At 39.6% G+C, this 23,239-nt stretch overlaps 1 protein-coding gene across 1 annotated transcript in view; it reads left to right on the forward strand.

The window, feature by feature from the left end:
- Nucleotides 1–11,445: 11,445 nt before the first annotated feature.
- Nucleotides 11,446–23,239, forward strand: part of LOC126210285 (uncharacterized) — a 278,066-nt gene continuing 266,272 nt past the window's right edge. Inside the window, exon 1 of the mRNA XM_049939481.1 lies at nucleotides 11,446–11,548. Within this exon, the coding sequence (XP_049795438.1) occupies nucleotides 11,546–11,548 (3 nt within the window). The 5' untranslated portion in view covers nucleotides 11,446–11,545. The remainder of the gene's footprint in view (nucleotides 11,549–23,239) is intronic.

Raw genomic sequence — 23,239 nt, forward strand, 5'->3', positions numbered from 1 at the left:
GAAGAGAAGTTTGTGGCACAACTTGACTAGAAGAAGGGATCGGTTGGCAGGACATGTTTTGAGGCATCAAGGGATCACAAATTTAGCATTGGAGGGCAGCGTGGAGGGTAAAAATCGTAGAGGGAGACCAAGAGATCAATACACTAAGCAGATTCAGAAGGATGTAGGTTGCAGTAGGTACTGGGAGATGAAGAAGCTTGCACAGGATAGAGTAGCATGGAGAGCTGCATCAAACCAGTCTCAGGACTGAAGACTACAACAACAACGAAACGAAGACTTCACAACAGAAACATCTCATCAGTTTCCGTTTTCTCAGTGCAGTCTTGTGCCCATCCCGGAGATTAAGACTTGTTCTAAGAAGATGTGGCAGAGATGACCCCTGCCCCGAGTTATTGCAGCTCAAAAATGTGGTGATTCTTTAAAAACAGCCTTGCCATTCGACCAGGACTAATTTTGTGCGAAAGTAGGCGACAATGTAACCTCATTGTTCTTAGTGGCCTCCGTAGTAAATGTTGGATTGTTTCAGTCTAATCTTTGTTAAGTGATGGTCCAGTGTCTGTGGTTAAGCAGAAGCGCTGGGAAAGACAGGAAAATGGGTGAGGAACATATGAATTACGTCTGCAAAAGTTTTCCTGCCCAACTGCATAACGAAGTGACCTCTCTTGTTCCATTACTTGAAAAGTAGACATCAGTCTGAGAGTTACTTCTGATTTCAGAGCGAAGTTTTGGCCAGAATAGAAATTTCGTCATTGTGTATTCTTTGAATATGCTAGCGCGCAGCTTGAAAATAGTCAACAAAAAACTTATAGCATCCCCATGCGAGGTAATTCTTTTTTGCTCAGTGTCAAGATTTCTCCTTAATTTCACATAAGAAACAGCAGGAAGTCATTGAGTACCTACACACACACACACACACACACACACACACACACACACACACACACACCCCTACCTTAGACCAATCAGTGTTGTTCAACAGGAAAGAAGCTGTTGACCACTACCCATCTGCGAAGAGTTAAATTTAAAGCTCTAAGGATGCACAAAATTGATGTATCGGTGAGCTCCAGTGTTGTGTGAAACAGTTACACAGGACCTTGGCATGCGGATACACTTCATAACAACATGAAGCGGCCACATGATCTAACTTGAGATTTACAGAAATGCTGTCAAGATTAAGTAGCAAGGCACTTTTTTATTATTTACGTAGCGACAGCCAAAACTTTCAAAACACTGATTGCCTATGGAGAGGAAGGTGATTTGCCGAACTTGCGTAAGACTGAATCTGACGACAGTAATGGAGAGAACCAGTGAACATTGATCTGATCAGTTCTATGTACCTGTAATTTAACCTAATCTTTTATTCTGTGACAAATTAGTATATTACGAGGTTTATAAAGTGCAATTAACATACTTGTAGAGCCATTCCTTTGTACCTACTGTTCCAAATATTCGGTAGTAAGATTGTGTCTTCGATCACTCAAAACGTTTTTGTGAGCAGAAATGGATCGTTCTACATCAACTGAGGTAACTGGGCAGTATTTGAATTTGGGTGCTACGGTGGCACTTGTTGTTTCTGGTAAAAGTTCATCCGTCCCATTAATAAAACTATCAATTTGGAACAAGGGTTCAAAGCCTGGGTTATTGTTTAAAATGTTTTCAAACTTTTCTTTAAGTTTTCTTGGGAATACCTCCGGAAATGAGTAATTCACTAAAATAATTTTATTCATTAACTGAAAAGATTCATTCAACGCAAAACTTTGAGTTTCAAGCTTCTTAATACTTGCAGGTATATGGGAAAAATGAGTGTTTATCACAGCAATGTCTTTTTTAATACCAGAATCATTAAAAGTGTCCTTGCACTGGCAAACTGCCAAAGCCTCTGCACTATTGAAGTCGTTTGCTACCCCTCTATTAGCCTCGAAATGTTCATTGTAAAACAACACAACTCCGACCCACCTACCCCGAGTTGCCACAAGTTTGCGAGGTAAAGGCACATGTGGTAGTTTTTCTTTGTAGCTCTTGATGCGAAAGGAGCCTCTAGAAACACTTTCTTCGAAGAAATCGTTTAATTTACATTCGCAAACGTGGAACGTACTTCTTCAGCAAGGCGATGTACTCCATGAGCAAATCACGTCACATGAATCAAATTGGGATAAAATACTCGGAGGGCTTTGCCTGCTTTGATCATTTATGGAGCAACATCTGAAATAAACACAGACACCTTTTTATCTGCAGAAGATTCTGAAAATATTTTTCTAATACTCTCATTCACAAATCTGGAAATCGTAGAATGATTTACTTTTTCAAGTTCTTTGCAGGCCGCTAAATAGGAAGAAGGAGGCTCTTCTTTTAAAGCACCAAAAATTAAATTTTCAATGCAAGGCCACAAGCGTCTATAGTTTCGTCAACTGAAATCCAGATAATTCTGTTCTTGAGTTGATTGCGTATTTCTTCCAGAACATTTACGTAAATTGTCGGTATGTAATTTTCACGCAATGCTGATTCGTCTAGTATATTTTGATTTAAGAAATATTTGCGTATGAAGCCTTTGAGGACAGGGTTTGTAAGTTTGTGAAGAGGTATATTGCTTGCAATGAATGCTTCATGTAGGTCCATGTTAAACCAACTTTTTTGGTTGCTTTAAATGCGAACATTTTACAAATGTGACAGTATACATCTGCTGGTTTACGACAGCGAAAGGAACATGTGACCACTGGAGGCAGTGCCACAAGTTCCTCCAAAAAATCGTAACACCACAGACACAAATGTCATACTAACTAATGTAAATCCACCTGATGACGGAGGTTTAAAACTTTGAAACGCGTCGTGGAAATAAATAGAACGGTGACTGGTGACAGTAAACTTGTTGTTTCATTTTTTGGTTATCTTTGGACAAATCCTTGCTACCGCAACTTGCAGTTGCCAGAACTTGTAGTCGTGGTCCTCTCTTCTGCATTCCTTGACGTACTGGTCTATTTGAAACTTTTTTTTTGCACGAAACGTTTTTTTTTCGCAAACTCGACAGTATAAAACAATTCCGTCGTATATAAATGTTCCAGGATGGTCAGCTATTCACGAAACGACATTCCTTTTTTCGGGCGACATGACGCACAACACTTTACACACTACACGTCGTAAACACGTTCAACTGTGTGCAAGTAAATAGTAAGTTAAACTGAAACTATGGACTTACCACTAAAGCCTTGCCGGCCGGTGTGGCCGTGCGGTTAAAAGCGCTTCAGTCTGGAACAGCGTGACCGCTACGGTCGCAGGTTCGAATCCTGCCTCGGGCATGGATGTGTGTGATGTCCTTAGGTTAGTTAGGTTTAATTAGTTCTAAGTTCTAGGTGACTGAAGACCTCAGAAGTTAAGTCGCATAGTGCTCAGAGCCATTTGAACCATTTTGAACTAAAGCCTTGCGTAGTTTAATTGTTGCCGACGCCTACGGTGTGACAGCGGAAGGGATTAACCGGGGGTGCGGGTGCTGGAGCATTGACTCTTGTCTGCGTGAGTCTGTTCCTGTTCCTCTTCTACAGGGTGTTACAAAAAGGTACGGGCAAACTTTCAGGAAACATTCCTCACACACAAATAAAGTAAAGACGTTACGTGGACATGTGCCCGGAAACGTTAAATTTCCATGTTAGAGCTCATTTTAGTTTCGTCAGTATGTACTGTACTTCCTCGATTCAAATTGTAAATTTTCACAATCAACATGTGTGGGTTGACGAGAATCCGCACGCAATTGTGCAATCACGTCATCAACACAGATCTTCTGTGAACGTTTGGGCAGGCATTTTTGGTGATGTCTTGATTGGACCCCATGTTCTTCCACCTACGCTCAATGGAGCACATCATTTCATACGGGATACTCTACCTGTGCTGCTAGAACATGTGCCTTTACAAGTACGACACAACATGTGGTTCATGCACGATGGAGCTCGTGCACATTTCAGTCTAAGTGTTCGTACGCTTCTCAACAACAGATTCGGTGACCGATGGATTGGTAGAGGCGGACCAATTCCATGGCCTCCACGCTCTCCTGACCTCAACCCTCTTGACTTTCATTTATGGGGGCATTTGAAAGCTCTTGTCTACGCAACCGCGGTACCAAATATAGAGACTCTTCGTGCTCGTTGTGGACGGCTGTGATACAATACGCCATTCTCCCGGGCTGCATCAGCGCATCAGGGATCCCATGCGACGGAGGGTGGATGCATGTATCCTCGCTAACGGAGGACATTTTGAACATTTCCTGTAACAAAGTGTTTGAAGTCACGCTGGTACGTTTTGTTGCTGTGCGTTTCCATTCCGTGATTAATGTGATTTGAAGAGAAGTAATAAAATGAGCTCTAAGATGGAAAGTAAGCGTTTCTGGACGCATGTCCACATAACATATTTTCTTTCTTTGTGTGTGAGGAATGTTTCCTGAAAGTTTGGCCGTACCTTTTTGTAACACCCTGTATAACGATTTTGCTAGGCAGTGGCCTCTCGGCTAGCGATTTCACGCAGTTCTAGGTCGCGGTCAATCTGTGAGACATCAAAACTAGAGCGAGATAGAGATCGCCGGCCGGAGTGACCGAGCGGTTCTAGGCGCTACAGTCTGGAACCGGGCGACTGCTACGGTCGCAGGTTCGAATCCTGCCTCGGGCATGTATGTGTGTGATGTCCTTAGGTTGGTTAGGTTTAAGTAGTTCTAGGGGGCTGATGACCTCAGAAGTTAAGTCCCATAGTGCTCAGAGCCATTTGAACCAAGATCGCCCATCTAAATTTTTAAAATATTGTAAACGTAGAGTGAAAATAAGCATTGTCACTAGTTTTTAGTTAGAATATGCAATAACTTGTGAAAAGGAGCCAAATATGCAAATGCATGTGGAATATGCAAATGCATAAAATCTGGTCTCCAGTTACGATAACCCTTTTTCCAACCTCAGTTCCGTTAACCAGTTTTCGTGCCTGACCTTTGACGCTCTTTGTCTCAATTTTTCATCACCTTTTTTTCCTACTTGCAACAAAGTAGAGCAATTCTCGCAGGAGCAGCGTCTTTATCGTCAGCAGTCCGAATCACAGTATTATTGCACAATGTTATCGAGCAGTGTATGGCGAAAGTCAACAATATTGCACAATATTATTGTGCAGTAGCATTGACCATCTAGGGACTGCTTTAAAGTTCTGTCCATTGTATTCCTGTTTCTGAAATTGAATTCCGTGTATCTTATCATATTTGTCGTAATTATGGAAAGTAGTAAACAGCGAAATAAAATTGGAAATTCAATAAAAGTTCATGCAAATACATGTATCTTGTCATTGTATTATCTTTCAAATGTAATAAGTACGAAATAATATGACTAGAGATGAAAAAATACAAATTTGTGTAAAACACATCAACGTTACTCTCTCCATTCAAGTAAGGTAAGGTACGAGAACAGTAAGCACATGACAATCCCTCTCTGCCTCGTGATGACTCGGTGTTGTGTGATGTCCTTAGGTCTCCTGACTTTCTTGTAATCCCTTCAGTGGTACGCCTTACTACTTACACGTCATGTTGTCTTATTGGACTATTGAACGTGTAGCAAGTATGAAGTAAATCCATGATCCGAAAGTCGTGACCTCTCCTTTTAATTTACAATCAAAGCCATATAATCAAACATGTTTGTTCTCAATTTCTACGCAGAATACTGAAAATAGATGGTAGAAATATAAGCGGCAAACGTGTCAGAACTCTCTGCTGACTACAACGTAACCTGGTGTTCAGGCCGGTACGTAACTTAACCTTAAAAATAGTGTATCCGTCTGATTCAGACTAAACTTCTTTGCAGTAAGTGATGACCGACTTACGTGGCTCACCAAAACGCTTCTTCCTTTCACGAAGAAAACATACATCTGGACGAAGTAGACAAGAGACACTTAGTCTGTCATTTTCATCGCAACGGAATCCACAAAAGCATGCGTCTATTGGCAATTGGGTTCCATTGTGTGGTGGCGAAGAAGTTGTCGAGTGATGACACAGTTGTTTTTTAGCCACCCCAGGCAGCTTGGAGGCTTCAGCGATATGATGAATGTGCGCTCCTGTTCGCATGTATTAAACACTACAGTTAAAACTGGACTCTTATGAGCATCTAGGCTTGTGAATGTGGAAACCAAAACCATTCTTCTGAAAAAAATACTTCATACAATGTCCTCTTCGACACTGTCCTGTGCTGGAAATACTTAACCGATCAATGAGTAATAAGTAAGAACCTTCAATTTTCCATACTTTTTAAATATTGTTCCCAAAATTTTAGAATTGTGAAGAGAAAAAACACTGTTTAATCCCGATACCGGAGGAAATTATTTTCAGGTTAATTACCATAACTGTCGTATTTCGTTTCTGCTACTAAATTTGTCGCCAGTATAGTGCTTAATTATTTCTTCCATTTTTTTGGAACAATTTATTTATTCATTTCTTTGTTTTAGCTTGCCACGTGACAACGTAAACAGTCTCATCACCTTCGTATCTGCATATATCTTTCAGACGAAAAAACGACTTGTGATAAATGTTTACACATGTTAAGGCGGCTACACACGGAACTGCATGCTTGACAAGGACGCTTGCGCAAGCATGCACAAATCCGCTCGCCACAATACGGCTCAAGAATGCTTGTACAAGCAGCAGTGCATTTTGGCTGGAAAACGTCGATCTCAGACGACGATGCGTTGGCTGTGGCGGCCCTTTTGCTTGTATTAAAGAAAGCACAAGACACTCAAACTGTGCAGACTGACTTAAATCTGATTAATGCTTGCAAAAGCCTCCTTATAGTTGGTGCACGATTGCACAAGCATGCATATTCGAAATTCGATCAAGCATCAAGCTTTTTGTACAATCCTGATGCTTGAGCAAATTCCCACAAAATCTCACGCATGCAGGCGTGTGCAGCCGTCTTTAAGTACACTACTGGCCATTAAAATTGCCACACCACGAAGATGACGCACTACAGTCTTGAAATTTAACCGATAGGAAGAAGATGCTGTGATATACAAATGATAATCTTTTCAGAGCATTGACACGAGGTAGGCGCCGGTGGCGACACCTACAACGTGCTGACATGACGAAAGTTTCCAACCGATTGCTCATACACAAACAGCAGTTGACCGGCGTTGCCAGGTGAAACGTTGTTGTGATGCCTCGAGTAAAGAGGAGAAATGCGTATCATCACGTTTCCGCCTTTGATAAAGGTCGGATTGTAGCCTATCGCGATTGCGGTTTATCGTATCGCGACATTGCTGCTCGCGTTGGTCGAGATCCAATGACTTAGCAGAATATGGAATCGGTGGGTTCAGGAGGGTAATTCGGAACGCCGTGCTGGATCCCAACGGCCTCGTATCACTAGCAGTCGAGATGACAGCCATCTTATCCGCATGGCTGTAACGGATCGTGCAGCCACGTCTCGATCCCTGAGTCAACAGATGGGGACGTTTTCAAGACAACAACCATCTGCACGAACAGTTGGACGACGTTTGCAGCAGCATGGACTATCAGCTCGGAGACCATGGCTGCGGTTACCCTTGACGCTGCATCACAGACAGGAGCGCCTGCGATGGTGTACTCAACGACGAACCTGGGTGCACGAATGGCAAAACGTAATTTTTTCAGATGACTCCAGGTTCTATTTACAGCATCATGATGGTCACATCCGTGTTTGGCGACATCGCAGTGAACGCACATTGGAATCGTGTATTCGTCATCGCCATACTGGCGTATCACCCGGCGTCATGGTATGGGGTGCCATTGGTTACACGTCTCGGTCACCTCTTGTTCGCATTGACGGCACTTCGAACAATGGACGTTACATTTCAGATATGTTACGACCCGTGGGTCTACCCTTCATTTGATCTCTGCGAAACCCTACATTTCAGCAGGATAATGCACGACCACATGTTAAAGGTCCTGACGGGCATTTCTGTATACAGAAAATGTTCGACCGCTGCCCTGACCAGCACATTCTCCAGATCTCTCACCAATTGAAAACGTCTGGTTAATGGTGGCCAAGCAACTGGCTCGTCACAATATGCCAGTCACTACTCTTGATGAACTGTGGTATCGTGTTGAAGCTGCATGGGCAGCTGTACCTGTACACGCCATCCAAGCTTTGTTTGACTCAATGCCCAGGCATGTCAAGGCCGTTATTACCGCCAGAGGTGGTTGTTCTGGGTACTGTTTTCTCAGGATCTATGCACCCAAATTGCGTGAAAATGTAATCACTTGCCAGTTCTAGTATAATATATTTGTCCAATGAATACCTGTTTATCATCTGCATTTCTTCTTGGTGTAGCAATTTTAATGGCCAGCAGTGTACATTTAATAATCGTTCGCCACTGAAAATGTTAATAAAAAAAAAAAAAAACAAGATCGTGATGAGCTACGATATCAAAAGTCTTGGCTTGTCTGACTCGTGCTACTCGTAGTGGATTTCTGTACAAACGTTATACCATTCCTAACTATCAAAAATGTAAGAGCATCGCTCCAGCACTGCTGTACAGCTAAGTACACACTTATATACAAAATCGAGCGATTGGCTATAGACATTGTAGAGACACTGCCAATAGACGTGTAACTAGACAATGCATATAGATCGGCAAGAGACTATCGCGTGTACACACTTGAATGCCTTGTTACTCGATGTTTGCTAAATATGGCTGACCTTGTTGAGATCGTGCCTTGTGCAGTGACAATAATGAATGGGGAAAGAAATCGAAAGAGCTCTGCGATAATCAACTTCTTCTATACTCCGTTCATCATAAGAATAAACCTGATGTAAAAATTACAACATGTATTCTTCCGCGTTTGCTTGAATCTCATTGGATATCGTTTCACGTGGAGCGGACGCCAGTGTCCAGTACAGTCAAGTACGATCATAAGTAGACGTTTTATGCACTGTTACACGCACATAGGCTGAGCGATAATGCACGACAACAGCTTTACCGGCGCATTTGACTTGGACAGCACAGGCTAGCCAGCCGGTCCAACTAACCGGCAATGATGTAATGATGTGACCAGTTGCAGAGAAGCAATATAGATTCGAATGTCACTTAATTTTTAAAGAGAATGAAATAATATTCGGAAAAACTCCAACACTACCGCACGCTTCTTAGGTGACCAGACGGAAACCGAAAAATGCCTCTCGTTCTCACCGAACATAGTATTCTAATTACAAACACGCGTGATGAAAATTCTTAACTTAAAAATTGAGTAATTTTTCGGAGAGAGCTAAGTGTGATAGAAAAGTATAGTGTAGAGATTTCACCGTATTGTTAAATACTGAAGCCACTGACGGTATTAATTACAGTCAGTCATCTCTGGTAATCTCTTAGCTCCTTCCTTATCCGAATCCGAGAAATATATTTCAGTTCTGGAATTGTCATCTGCTTCGTTGATAACGAGTCCTTGAGCAACAGAATCCACGAAGCCACTCAGACACCGCATTTTCTCCTGTTCTTTTATGATGAGCCGTTCTATATCCCCCTCCCAGCGTTCGGTAGTGACATGTGAAAAAGCTGTATGCTTTAGTTCCAGTACGTCTGGCTGCTTAAGTCTTGTTATTTCGCGCGACAAATCCCTCAACTTAGCTCCTCATCAGTTCTGTTGGGTTCATATTGTGATGGTACAGCGGCAAATGTAAAAATGCAGCATTTGTATGGTGTACTCGATGCTGTGAAAACAATTGTTTTTCATGTTTCTACGACACTTACCAATCTGGTTCGTCTGCAACTACATCTGTGGTGTAAAACAATGGACATAGTCCGAATAAACAGTATTTGATTTTTCATCTTTGTCTTAAAAAAGTAAATTCTTATGTTTTCTTAATTTAAGCAACCTTTGTTAACAATCTTTCCTAAAATTCCGATAATTAAGAATTTATATTTGAACTGAATTCAGGAATTTTGCGTGTATGTCATTACAAACAAGAAGTCGTGCATTTTTCATAAAAAAATGATACTGAATTCTACAATTATGAGATGTAGGTATTTTCAGTTGAACGAAAATAAAAAAAAATATGCTCAAGGCGAAGTTCGAATCAGCGGTTCATAAAACGTGCCAGTTCATCAAACATTACGCTATCGATTACGCTACACGTCCTACGCACTTCTGCTGTATCCAACACAGCCTCTGAAAACTTCAAAACCGATTTTTTCTGTAAATGTATGAAAAACCTTAAGAACAATGTTTTCGTCGGAACTTTTTAACTGCGTTCGGTTCGCGTGTTTTGCTACTGAGCAGGAAACAACCTCCGCCATTTTCATACTGCATATTAACAGCCGAAAATCACAGGACAACAGTATACAAACTGTGACTGTAAAACTACATAGCTAAAGCCTGATTAAGAAAACCGTTGATGACTGTTAATACATTAAAATATCTTAAAGCTTTAATTAACATAACTTAATAATAAGATGACTAATACATGAGTGAACCTACCTCCAAGAGCAGAGCAACACCAGCATACCTCTGCTACGGCATCTGAGCAATCATTGCGTTTGTATTTGCTCACATCAGGTTAATTCTTACGATTAACAGAGTGTAGCTGCGATTCTTGTAATGTCTATTGGCAGTTACTAACATCCTACAAACATGATACTGCCTGAAGATCTTCACCATTTTCTTCCGTCGGCCACATTTTTATTAAGTGTTGTTTAAGAATACTAAAAACAAAAATAATAAAAAAGATGAAGCGTTTTGCACGATGCACAGAAAATCAACTGTGGACCACGTTTGCCAAGTCCATCTTACGAAATGTTGCACAACATTGTACAAGAATTGTCTCATGTCTCCCCTTTCAAACGTCAGTCAAAAGTCCTGCGATTTTGTTGCAGAAACGTGTTTTCGGACGAGAAACGTCTCTCAGTTGCCGATAGACTGTCTAGAAATAATAATCGCTAGACTTTGTACACTAGTGTCAACAAGGCATACGACGAGGTTCGCGAATGAGCTTAAGTGTTCTAAATGTGACAGTGAGAAATTGTCTTCTTTTGTTAACTAAACTGCTGCATAATGTGAGAAGAAAAGTAACATAGAAGCATTTTCGTGCGAAATGGCTTAATTACAAGCCGATAACTAGCAAGTTATTGAAGATCTAAACGCACAAGTTTTTGTTTGATTCACTATGTTTTTCTTATTATGTGCACTATATTAATTTGATTTATTAGTTCTGTAATTTAAAAAAAATGGTGGACTCATATGGAGCAATAAACATAGTGGTCCATATTAGTGCAATATTATCCTGTAGTTTAATTATTATGTTTATATTTCACATTAAACTAATCTGAGTGAGACAGTTTCGACGTGCACTCAGCACACTTTAACTTTATGCTTTTTATCGAAATAATATGGATATTTCCAATATTTTGCCATGTAACCGCTCAATAAAGTACGGGGAGATAAGCTGACATCTAGCGGCCGTGTCGGAATTACGGACGCTGTGCCGATTACGGCTCCAAGAACCGCTCGATACGGAGTCGTTTGTCTCTCTTCCTCTGAGGCGACGCCTGAACGGATACATCCACTTTGGAAATGGTTAGTTTTACAGTAAAGACAAATGTTGCATATTTTTCGCTAGCAAGGCATAACTTCTCAAACTCCCAGTTTGCGTAGAATGTACTGTATATGCAAGCTTATTGTGTATGCAAAATCTGTTGCATGTAAAATTTGGTATGCGCAAAACTTAATTGAACAATGCATGAATATTGCAGTAATCTGTACCGTAGTTTTGGAAGTTTGCCTAAGTGTCCCGCAAAAGTGGAATCTTAGGAGCTAACGACAATAAGGGCTCTTGTGTAAGCCATGTTCTGTTAGTTTCAAGTTCCATAGATCATTTGAACGATTCTTTTATCGAAATCAGTTTGCAGGATATGTATACTTCATTGATGTTAACGTTAGTGAACACATTATTTTTAGTCCTACTCATTCGACTATACTATTTTTTTAATTTAATTTTTCGTTTTAATTTTGTTTGTACTGACTACCAGTTTAAAGTAGAACTTCATCAGATTTAAAACTTGCTTCACTACCTGTCAGGCTTTTCCATTATTGAGCAAATGATAAAAAAAAATTGTTTCTGCATATTGAACTCCTTTCTGAATCATTGACAACTTTAACAATGAGTGTTGTAGATATTCCCATCAATATTCTAAAATTGTGACCGATTATTTATGACGAATTTAATTAGCGAATATATATAACTGTGACGGGGCAGTTAAAAAATGTCTAGTTCCATGAAGAGGTGCCTGCATTATGTCAATGGGTGAACACCATACATTATTCTTATAGCTCTCTGCTGTGCAATCAATACTTTGTTTCTAAGTGATGAGGTACCCCAGATTGTTCCTTATGGCATTATTGAGTGGAAATTCGGAAAATATGTCAGGAGATTGATACGTTTGTTTCAAAGATTACCAGTTACATGAACAGCAAAAGCAGTCGAACTCAGTTGTTTGAGAAGTTCAGTAATATGCTTCATCCAGTTCAAATTTTCATCAGTATGTTAACCCAAGAATTTGGAGATTTCTGACGCATTTACTGACCCCTGCTCATGTGCTACAACAATTGTTGGTATGACTGGGCGAAATTCAGAGCGAGTCTATTTTCAGTAAAACACTTAAGAATTCCGTGAAAAATCATTGTCAGCTCTATTGTTACTTTCTCTTTAACTGGATTTATTTTAACACCAATATCGTCTGCGAGGGGTACAAATTGTGCTTGTTGAATGTTAAGCGGAAGGTCACACACATATATATAGGTAAGGCATAGGAGTGGACCCACTGTGAAGTTCAAACATCTTAGGAAAACTTTGCGGTGACTAAAACTCAGTTCCTTGTTTATTTTCTCATCATTGTAGATGAGTGATGTACCACCATCATGAACGGGTTTCCATTTATTTTACTTAACTGCACCAATATCGTCTGCGAGGGGTACAAATTTTGCTTGTTGAATGTTAAGCGGAAGGTCACTCACATATATAAGGCATAGGAGTGGACCCACTGTGAAGTTCTAACATCTTAGGAAAACTTTGCCGTGACTAAAACTCAGTTCCTTGTTTATTTTCTCATCATTGTAGATGAGTGATGTTGCACCATCATGAACGGGTTTCCATTTATTTTACTTAACTGCACGTTCTGGTATTAATGTTACTGTCTTATGCTGCAGCTGATGTTTCAAGACAGCTTGTTATCCGAATTTTTTTATTTGCTTGTTGGTTGGGTTTTCCGTATTATCGAAACTTTGAACCATATTTGCAACACACACATTTTCACTGATGTGACAGAAGAGAAAAACGAGATAGGTACCATCTCTTATCCCGAAAATACAATGCACTTTGGTACTTGTTAACATGACCAAGTGACGAGTCAATGATAGAATTGGCGACCAGTACATGAGAGAGGGGCTGGCAGAATTCAAGGTACTACACCCATATCCCATACCAGTGAGTTTGAGGTGTTATTTCCCACCGAAACTTAAAGCAATGTGTGGAACTTTACCAGTTGAGGAGGTTGCTGAGTCATGGATATGCGTATGCGAAAGAGGAAAAGTCTGCAACTTTCTGGCAGATTAAAACTGTGTGTCGGACCGAGACTCGAACTCGGGACCTTTACCTTTTGTGGGCAAGTGCTCTACCAACTGAGCTACCCAAGCACAACTCATGCCCCGTCCTCACAGCTTTACTTCTGCCAGTACCTCGTCTCCTACCAGTTGGTAGAGCACTTGCCCGCGAAAGGCAAAGGTCCCGAGTTTGAGTCTCGGTCCGGCACACAGTTTTAATCTGCCAGAAAGTTTCATATCAGCGCACACTCCACTGCAGAGTGAAAATCTCATTCTGGAAACATCCACCAGGCTGTGGCTAAGCCATGTTTCCACAATATCCTTTCTTTCAGGAGTGCTAATTCTGCAGGGTTCACAGGAGAGTTTCTGTAAAGTTTGGAAGGTAGGAGACGAGGTACTGGCAGAAGTAAAGCTGTGAGGATGGGGCATGAGTCGTGCTTGGATAGCTCAGTTGCCCGCGAAAGGCAAAGGCCCAGAGTTCGAGTCTCGGTCCAGCACACAGTTTTAATCTGCCAGAAAGTTTCATATCAGCACACACTCCACTGCAGAGTGAAAATCTCATTCTGGGGCAAAAGTCTGTTGATTGTTGGCAGTTTGAATGTACTGTGAATGATGCTACTCCTCATGCGTTATGGGATGTGAAGAATGATCGTGTGCGGTCATTGTGTATGCCTTTGGGGCCCCATTCAATAAATTAATGGTTGAGAGAAGTACTTCTTTGAGGGAACTGGGTGTGACCAACTGCAGATTGTGGCACATGTTGGAATAAATTATGCTTGTTATATGGGTTCCAAGGTCAAGGTTGGATCATCTCAGCAACTGGTTTTTCTGGTTAGCCGATTCTTGATCCAGTCCAATTAACGATAGCTTTAGGAGACCCCTAAGTGTCAAGTGTAAGATTTAAAGATATGGCCTCACAGATGAAACAATTCAAATCATAGCGATCATCTGCTGAAGCATTGCAACCAAGTCCCACAGTTTGAAGCAGCCATAAAAAGGAGTGAAACTTTTGTAGCACTGAGAACAGAAATCTGACCAAAACCCAAAACGGAAGTAGTGAAGTTTTTGGGCCAATCAATGTGTATATCGAAATGATAGGCTAGTGAGAATCCAAGATATTGTATCTGTGACAGTAGACAAGAAACTGAAGTCCACCGAAACAGTTGAAGATGCGAGTGAGATCATTTAGGCAAGGCGATACAGTATCAGTGGTGGGCATAGACATAAAATTGGGGCTTCTATTGAATGCTAGACTATGCTAGATGTAAATGAAGATTTTTGGGGAACTTCTACTAGCTAGTGCATAATATTCCCAACGCAGTCTGTTGTCATTGGAAGAGACATTAATCGCCCAACAGTGGGTTGGGATAGTTACAGTTACGTATATGGTGGGTTGAGGAGATTACTACTAAATAATACCATATGCTCTCTCTGAAAAGTATTGTTCAGAAACACATTAATGATCACAAGGTGTTTTGACAGAACAAATGGTAATAAATAGACCTGACTGCTTCGAGGATGTCCACACTGAACATAGTATCGCCATCTGTAGGTATCAGGAGTATCTTATCTCAAAGAGGAACTTGAAACATTTAACTTAGGACAGGAATTTTTAGAGAACTGTGACTGGTTTGAAAGAATAGTTGACCAAACACTGGATACATATGTACGTGATAGAACAATTCCTGATAGGAAGGGCCCTACATGCTAAACATTCACTGTAAAGAAATCACTACTATTTTGCAACAGGTGTAAAATAAGGCATAGGGCTATAAACAGGCAGTCTCAATGAAACATGTGTGGCCGTTGAAAGAGTGATACATGAAGCATTTAATGACTGCTGTGGTTGAGATTTAACAAATTATCTCTCATAGTACCAAAAGAAATTCCAGACATGTGTGCAGTCTGTCACTGGCACCCAAGTTAGTATACAAACAGTAGTGGATGACACAGGAACTGAGGGTAACAAAGCAAAAAACAAATGCCAAGTTCAGTTTTCAATGTTATTTTAGAATTAAAAACTCAGGAGTAAAGATGTGGCTACTTCTCATGACAGTGCAAAGCTTTGTAATAGTATTGGTAGCACATTTAGAAACAGCTGAAATTGAGCAAAGTCTCAAGGCCCAAATGAATTCCTGTCAGATTCTGTACAAAATGGCTCTGAGCACTATGGGACTTAACAGCTATGGTCATCAGTCAGATTCTGTACAGAATTTGTAGCTGAGTGAATGCCCCTTGCCCTCCCACCCCCTCTTAACTTTGACATATTGTAGATCCCTCAAACAACAATGTACCCTAAGTGGTTGGAAGAAAGTTCAAGTAACACCCATCTGTTAGAAGGATAGCAGAAATGAGCCACAAAACAACTGTTCACTATCACATCCATCTGTTGCAAAATCTTACAACATACTCTTGAACACATTCAAGACAAGGTCAGTGGAATGTGGACAAACTGAATCATGTGATCTGAGGGGATTAGATTAGAAATAATACACTCAATTTTGTAAATCAGTTTTACTACTTAACTGATGAGGGATAAAGTAGAGAATGTAAAACACAGACTTGCAGCAGCTAGAAAGACATTTCTAAAAAAGAAATATTTTAATATCTGATATAAATTTAAGTGTTAACAAGTCTTTTCTGAAAGCTTTTGTTTGAAGGGTAGCTCTGTACGGAAGTGAAACATGCACAATAAGCAGAATAATTACTATTAAAAACAGTCTTGATCATGATTTATTTAACAAGGTGACCGGTTTCAACCACTACTGTGGTCATCTTCAGACCTATAAGTTGTATACAAAGCTCTAATTAGAGGGCTACATACATTAAACAAAATACATAAAGCTATAAAACGTTGAATTACCATTGAGTAGGAACCTCTTTCTGTTGAAGAATCACTACTGGAGAAACCAGTGCAGGTCTTACTATATATAATGGAGGCTCCACCCACTTCTGACTGCATGATGTCATTATTAACCAATGAGTTATAAGTCGAATTACAATTTAAAATTTCTTAGTTAAAAGAAAGAACATTGTCAAGAATTAGAAATAAATACACACTAAACTTTGCTTATTAAACAGCTATTGTCAATTAAGAAGCGTTAAAAATATTTAAATATGTAGGAAAATGAACTTCGGTTTGGCAGTACATGGGTTGCCCTCTCAAGGCCTGTCGGTGAACCATTTGGAACCACTGGTTGCTATGGTGAAGTTAGACGCCGTTGCAAAGATGAAGCAGCATGCTTTTTTCACTGAAGTTATTGTAAGGTCAATAGTCGAACTAGTGGTTGCCATTGTGAGGACAAACGCCAGTGCAAAGATGTGGCAGCAGGCTTCTTTCCAACGAAGTTGTTGCGAAGTAAAATGGCAAAGACTGTGGCGTCAGACGATGTATTATTGAGCAGCAACTTGTCTTTATTGAAACGAAAAGAGTAAGCTACAATAATCTGTAGCTGACATGTATACTACATGCTGTCCAAATACGATACGAAGTAGTTGTCCGTATGTATGAAATATTATCTATGAAGTTGATATGTAGATTACATGTGCTGTTTTAAGGCATTGCTATTCCTCAAGTTATATGCCAGTAATATAAGCAAATAAAAATTAAAGAATTTAAAATAATAAAATTATGAGCCAGTGTCAAAAATAAAACGATGTAAATTAGCAATATGCAGTCTAAAAGCATAAAAGCAAAATTCTAAAACAGATAGTCAATCATAAAGTAATGTTTGGTAAAAGACAATTACAATGTAAAGATAAAATATTTGCTAAAAGTCTTTATAATTAAAAGAATATATATAATTTTCTTTAACCTTTCAAGACAAAGGACAGAAGAGTAAACATTCTAAATCAGATCATCGAAAAGCTCAAAGAAATGTTTGTCTTTGAACTGAAGTTGTTTGTTTAAAACAGATAATGGATTACTTTTGTGAAGTTGGAAAGAAGCCTGCTGCCACATCTTTGCACTGGCGTTTGTCCTCACAATGGCAACCACTAGTTCGACTATCGACCTTACAATAACTTCAGTGAAAAAAGCATGCTGCTTCATCTTTGCAACGGCGTCTAACTTCACCATAGCAACCAGTGGTTCCAAATGGTTCACCGACAGGCCTTGAGAGGGCAACCCATGTACTGCCAAACCGAAGTTCATTTTCCTACATATTTAAATATTTTTAACGCTTCTTAATTGACAATAGCTGTTTAATAAGCAAAGTTTAGTGTGTATTTATTTCTAATTCTTGACAATGTTCTTTCTTTTAACTAAGAAATTTTAAATTGTAATTCGACTTATAACTCATTGGTTAATAATGACATCATGCAGTCAGAAGTGGGTGGAGCCTCCATTATATATAGTAAGACGTGCACTGGTTTCTCCAGTAGTGATTCTTCAACAGAAAGAGGTTCCTACTCAATGGTAATTCAACGTTTTATAGCTTTATAACTTTATGTATTTTGTTTAATGTATGTAGCCCTCTAACTAGAGCTTTGTATACAACTTATAGGTCTGAAGATGACCACAGTAGTGGTTGAAACTGGTCACCTTGTTAAATAAATCGTGATCAAGACTGTTTTTAATAGTAATTATTTATAAGACATTGATCACTGCTGTGCCCATAATGTATTCAAAAGTAATACAATAAGCAGAAGCTTTTGAAAATTGGTGTTTTAGAAAAATGTTGATAATTTGGTGGGTAGAGCCAATAACTATTGATGAGCTACAGAGAATTGAGGGGAAAAGAGCATTATGGCAGTACTTGACAAGTACCAGGGATTGTTTGCTATAACTCATTTTGTGGCACCATGTACTAACCAATTTACTAGTGGACTGGAGTGTGAAAAATGAAACAGGAGAAGAAAGTTTGAGCCGGTAAACACATTCAAGGGGATATGGGGTGCACCAGTTATGCACAGGTGAAGAGGCTTGTACAGGACACATGAGGAGCTGTATAAAAAAACCAAAGTGTGGACAGAAGACCATAACATCAACATTCTGAATGCAAACAAAATGAAAAATTTCAAACTGAATGATCACCTTCGTACTAATCATTATGGGTTCTAATACGCAGTCACGTGGTTACAGTATTTCTTGATTTTCAGACAGCATTTGACTCACTACCACACCAGCACTAGTTAAGGAAATACATTAATTTGAGATATCAAACAAAATTTGTGACTGGATTGAGGATTTGTTGATAGGAAGAATGCATCATAATTAAGTTGGATAATATTATCACTGACAGAAGTAGAAGTAACATCAGGCATGTCCTAGTGAAGTGTGTTTCACTCCTTCCAGCTCATGTCACATATTAATGACCTGATAGATGATATTAACGTTTTGCAGAAAATGCAGTTATCTGTCAGGAATACTATCAGAAGAGACTACAGAATACCCAGTCAGACGTTGGTAATGTTTTCAAAGTGTTATGAAGAGTGGCAACGTGCTCTAAATGTTCAGAAAAGTGGAATTGTGCATTTCACAAAGCAGAGAAAAGTAGTGTCCAGTGTGTGCATTATCAGTGGGCTACAATAGGAATTATCCTACTAGTACTAGTAGGCCTATCTGGGTGTAAAAATTTCTCAGGATATGAAAAGGAATGATTGTACAGGTTCAGTCAGAGGTCAAGCGAGTGGCAGATTTTGGTTCAAGTGTGGGATGCATGGAAAACGCTGTCAGTCTACAAAGAGGATAGCTTACAAAACAATTGTGCCCTGTTGTTCTTGTTGTTGTTGTTGTTGTTGTGGTCTTCAGTCCTGGGACTGGTTTGATGCAGCTCTCCATGCTACCCTATCCTATGCAAGCTTATTCATCTCCCAGTACATACTGCAGCCTACATCCTTCTGAATCTGCTTAGTGTATTCATCTCTTGGTCTCCCTCTATGATTTTTACCCTCCACACTGCCCTCCAATGCTAAATTTGTGATCCCTTGATACCTCAGAACATGTCCTACTAACCGGTCCCTTCTTTTTGTCTAGTTGCGCCAGAAACTCCTTCACTGCAATTCTATTCAATACTTCATCATTAGTTATGAGATCTATCCATCTAATCTTCAGCATTCTTCTGTAGCACCACATTTTGAAAGCTTCTATTCTCTTCTTGTCCAAACAATTTATTGTCCACGTTTCACTTCCATACATGGCTACACTCCATACAAATACTTTCAGAAACGACTTCCTGACACTTAAATCTATACTCGATGTTAACAAATTTCTCTTCTTCAGAAACGCTCTCCTTGCCATTGCCAGTCTACATTTTATATCTTCTCTACTTTGACCATTGTCAGTTATTTTGCTCCCCTAATAGCAAAACTCCTTTACTACTTTAAGTGTCTCATTTCCTAATCTAATTCCCACAGCATCACCCGACTTAATTCGACTACATTCCATTATCCTCGTTTTCCTTTTGTTGATGTTCATCGTATATCCTCCTTTTAAGACACTATCCATTCCGTTCAACTGCTCTTCCAAGTCCTTTGCTGTCTCTGATAGAATTACAATGTCATCGGCGAACCTCAAAATTTTTATTTCTTCTCCATGGAATTTTTCTTTTGTTTCCTTTACTGCTTGCTCAATATACAGATTGAATAACATCGGGGAGAGACTACAACCCTGTCTCACTCCCTTCCCACCACTGATTCCCTTTCATGCCCCTCAACTCTTATAACTGCCATCTGGTTTCTGTACAAATTCTAAATTCACTTTCGCTCACTGTATTTTACCCCTGCCACCTTTAGAATTTGAAAGAGAGTACTCCAGTCAACATTGTCAAAAGCTCTAAGTCTACAAATGCTAGAAATGTAGGTTTGCCTTTCCTTAATCTTTCTTCTAAGATAAGTCATAAGGTCAGTATTGCCTCACGTGTTCCAATGTTTCTACGGAATCGAAACTGATCTTCCCCGAGGTCGGCTTCTACCAATTTTTCCATTCATCTGTAAAGAATTCGTGTTAGTAATTTGCAGCTGTGACTTATTAAACTGATAGTTCGGTAATTTACACATCTGTCAACACCTGCTTTCTTTGGGGGCTGGCTCTGAGCACTATGGGACTTAACATCTAGCTTTCTTTGGGATTGGAATTATTATATTCTTCTTGAAGTCTGAGGGTATTTTGCCTGTCTCATACATCTTGCTCACCAGATGGTAGAGTTTTGTCAGGACTGGCTCTCCCAAGGGCGTCAGTAGTTCTAATGGAATGTTGTCTACTCCTGGGGCCTTGTTTCAACTCAGGTCTTTCAGTGCTCTGTCGAACTCTTCACGCAGTATCGTATCTCCCATTTCATCTTCATCCATTGCTTGATGCCTTACACTGTGTTGTATCTACTGAAGCTTTTTTTAGCTGGGTTACACCACAGGTTGCTTTCTTCCCATTTGCTGTCCAAATAGCACATCTTATCTTCTACTCTTCTTGTCACATTTTCAAATCTGATTCCCTCAGTACAACATGTTTTAATTTATGGAGTGAAGTTTGAAAGGTAGGTGACAAGATACTTGAGAATTGAAGCTGTGAGGACATGGCCTGAGTCGTGCTTGGTTAGCTGTCAGTAGAGAACTTGCCCACAAAATACACAGGTCTCGAGTTCAAGTTTCAGTCCAGTATACATTTTTAATCTGCCATGAGGTTTCATGGTTTTATTTGACTACATTCCTTCATCCAAGTTTTACTATTATTGATGTTTATCTTATAACATATTTTCAAGGCACTATTCATTCAATTCAACTGATACTCCTAGTTCTTTGCTGTTTCTGTCAGAATTACAGCTGCAGCAGTAATCATTAAAGCTTTTCATTTTTCTTCCCTGAACACTTCAATGTACGGACTGAATAATAAGGGTTATATGCTTCTACCCTGTGTCACTCCCTGCTCATTTACTGCCTCCCGTTACAATTTTTCGACCCTCAGGACCGCTTTGTGTAGAAATTGTAGTTAACCTTTTATCTCTCTTTATTTATCTCTGAAACTTCAGAATTTTATATGTAGCATTTCATCATTGTCAAACGCTTTTAAATCTTCAAATACTATAGTTATACATTTGCTTTTCTGCAACCTGTCTTCAGCAGTAATGCTTTGGATCAGTTTTGCTTCTGTGATTTCCTTATTTCTTCCAGACCAGCTATTTTCTGTACATATTTTGTGTCAGTAATTTGTAACCACAGCTTACTAAACTGATGGTCCAGTAATACACCTATTGGTACCTGCGTTCTTCATAACTGGGACTGTTACATTCTTCTTACAGTCTGGGGATATTTCACTTGTCTCCTACATCCTTTATACTGGCTGGAATAGCGTTGTCGTGATTGGTTCTCCATAGGCTTTTAAATTCTGACGGAGTGTTGTCTACTCCAGGTGCCTTGTTTCAATTTAGGTCTTTCATTCATCTGTCAAATAATACTCACAGTATCATCACTTTTGGATGTATTCCTTCCTGTTTCAGCTTACCCTTCCTTTGTTTGTACTGGCTTCTCATTAGCTATCTTGATGTTAATGTGGGTACTTTTCCTATTTCAAAGGTTTATTTAATGTTCCTGTACATGGTATCCATCTTTCTTATGCTTTTACAGCTCTGTATCTCTCTGTTAGCACTTTGCGGTTTTTTGTTTTGAAATTCCTGTCAAATTCTTTTTTAGGAGTGTGTACTTCATTTTGCATGTTTCATTTGTTGCATCTTTAAATTTTCTCCTTTGACCAGTCAAATATAATATATCCTGTGTGACTGTAGAATTTGTGCTGGCCCTTTCTTTGTAACTGTTTGATCCTCTCCTACCGCCACTATTTCATCTAGCAAAGCTACTCATACCTTTTATGTCGTTTTCCTTCCTCTCATTTCAAATAGACGTAATCTAATTCTCTGTTTTACAGTCAGTCAAGATCAGATTGTTTCAACTTATCCATGTCCTATCTTCTTAATTTCCTAGCTTTCTTCAATTTGTCGAGATTTAGTTTATGTTTTGCAATCAAAATGCTGAAGTTGCAGTTCACATCTGCTCCTGCAGATGTTATGCAGTTTGAAACTGGGGTTTTAAGTCTCACAATACATTATGGCATGATAGTCTGAAACCTACAAATGTCTTTTGGCCTTTTCCATATATACTGCTTTCTTCCATTATTTTTGAATGCATTGTTTACAGTGGTTAAATTGAGCTCTGTACAAAATTCTAGCAGTTACTTTCCTTGTTTGTTCCTTACTCCTGATTCATGTCCTAAAATTTTTCCTTCTTCCACCATTATGTTACAGGCCATTGTTGTTGTGGTCTTCAGTCCAGAGACTGGTTTGATGCAACTCTCCATGCTACTCTATCCTGTGCAAGTTTCTTCATCTCCCAGTACTTACTGCAACCTACATCCTTCTGAATCTGTTCAGTGTATTCATCTCTTGGTCTCCCTCTACGATTTTTACCCTCCGCATTGCCCTCCAATACTAAATTGGTGATCCCTTGATGCCTCAGAATATGTACTACCAACCGGTCCCTTCTTCTAGTCAAGTTGTGCCACAAGCTCCTCTTCTCCCCAATTCTATTCAGTACCTCCTCATTAGTTATGCAATCTACCCAACTAACCTTCAGCATTCTTCTGTAGCACCACATTTCGCAAGCTTCTATTCTCTTTTTGTCTAAACTATTTATCGTCCACGTTTCACTTCCATACATGGCTACACTCCATACAAATACTTT

The sequence above is a fragment of the Schistocerca nitens genome, chromosome 10 (genome assembly GCF_023898315.1).
Source record: "Schistocerca nitens isolate TAMUIC-IGC-003100 chromosome 10, iqSchNite1.1, whole genome shotgun sequence".
In the NCBI taxonomy this organism is placed as follows: Eukaryota; Metazoa; Arthropoda; class Insecta; order Orthoptera; family Acrididae; genus Schistocerca; species Schistocerca nitens.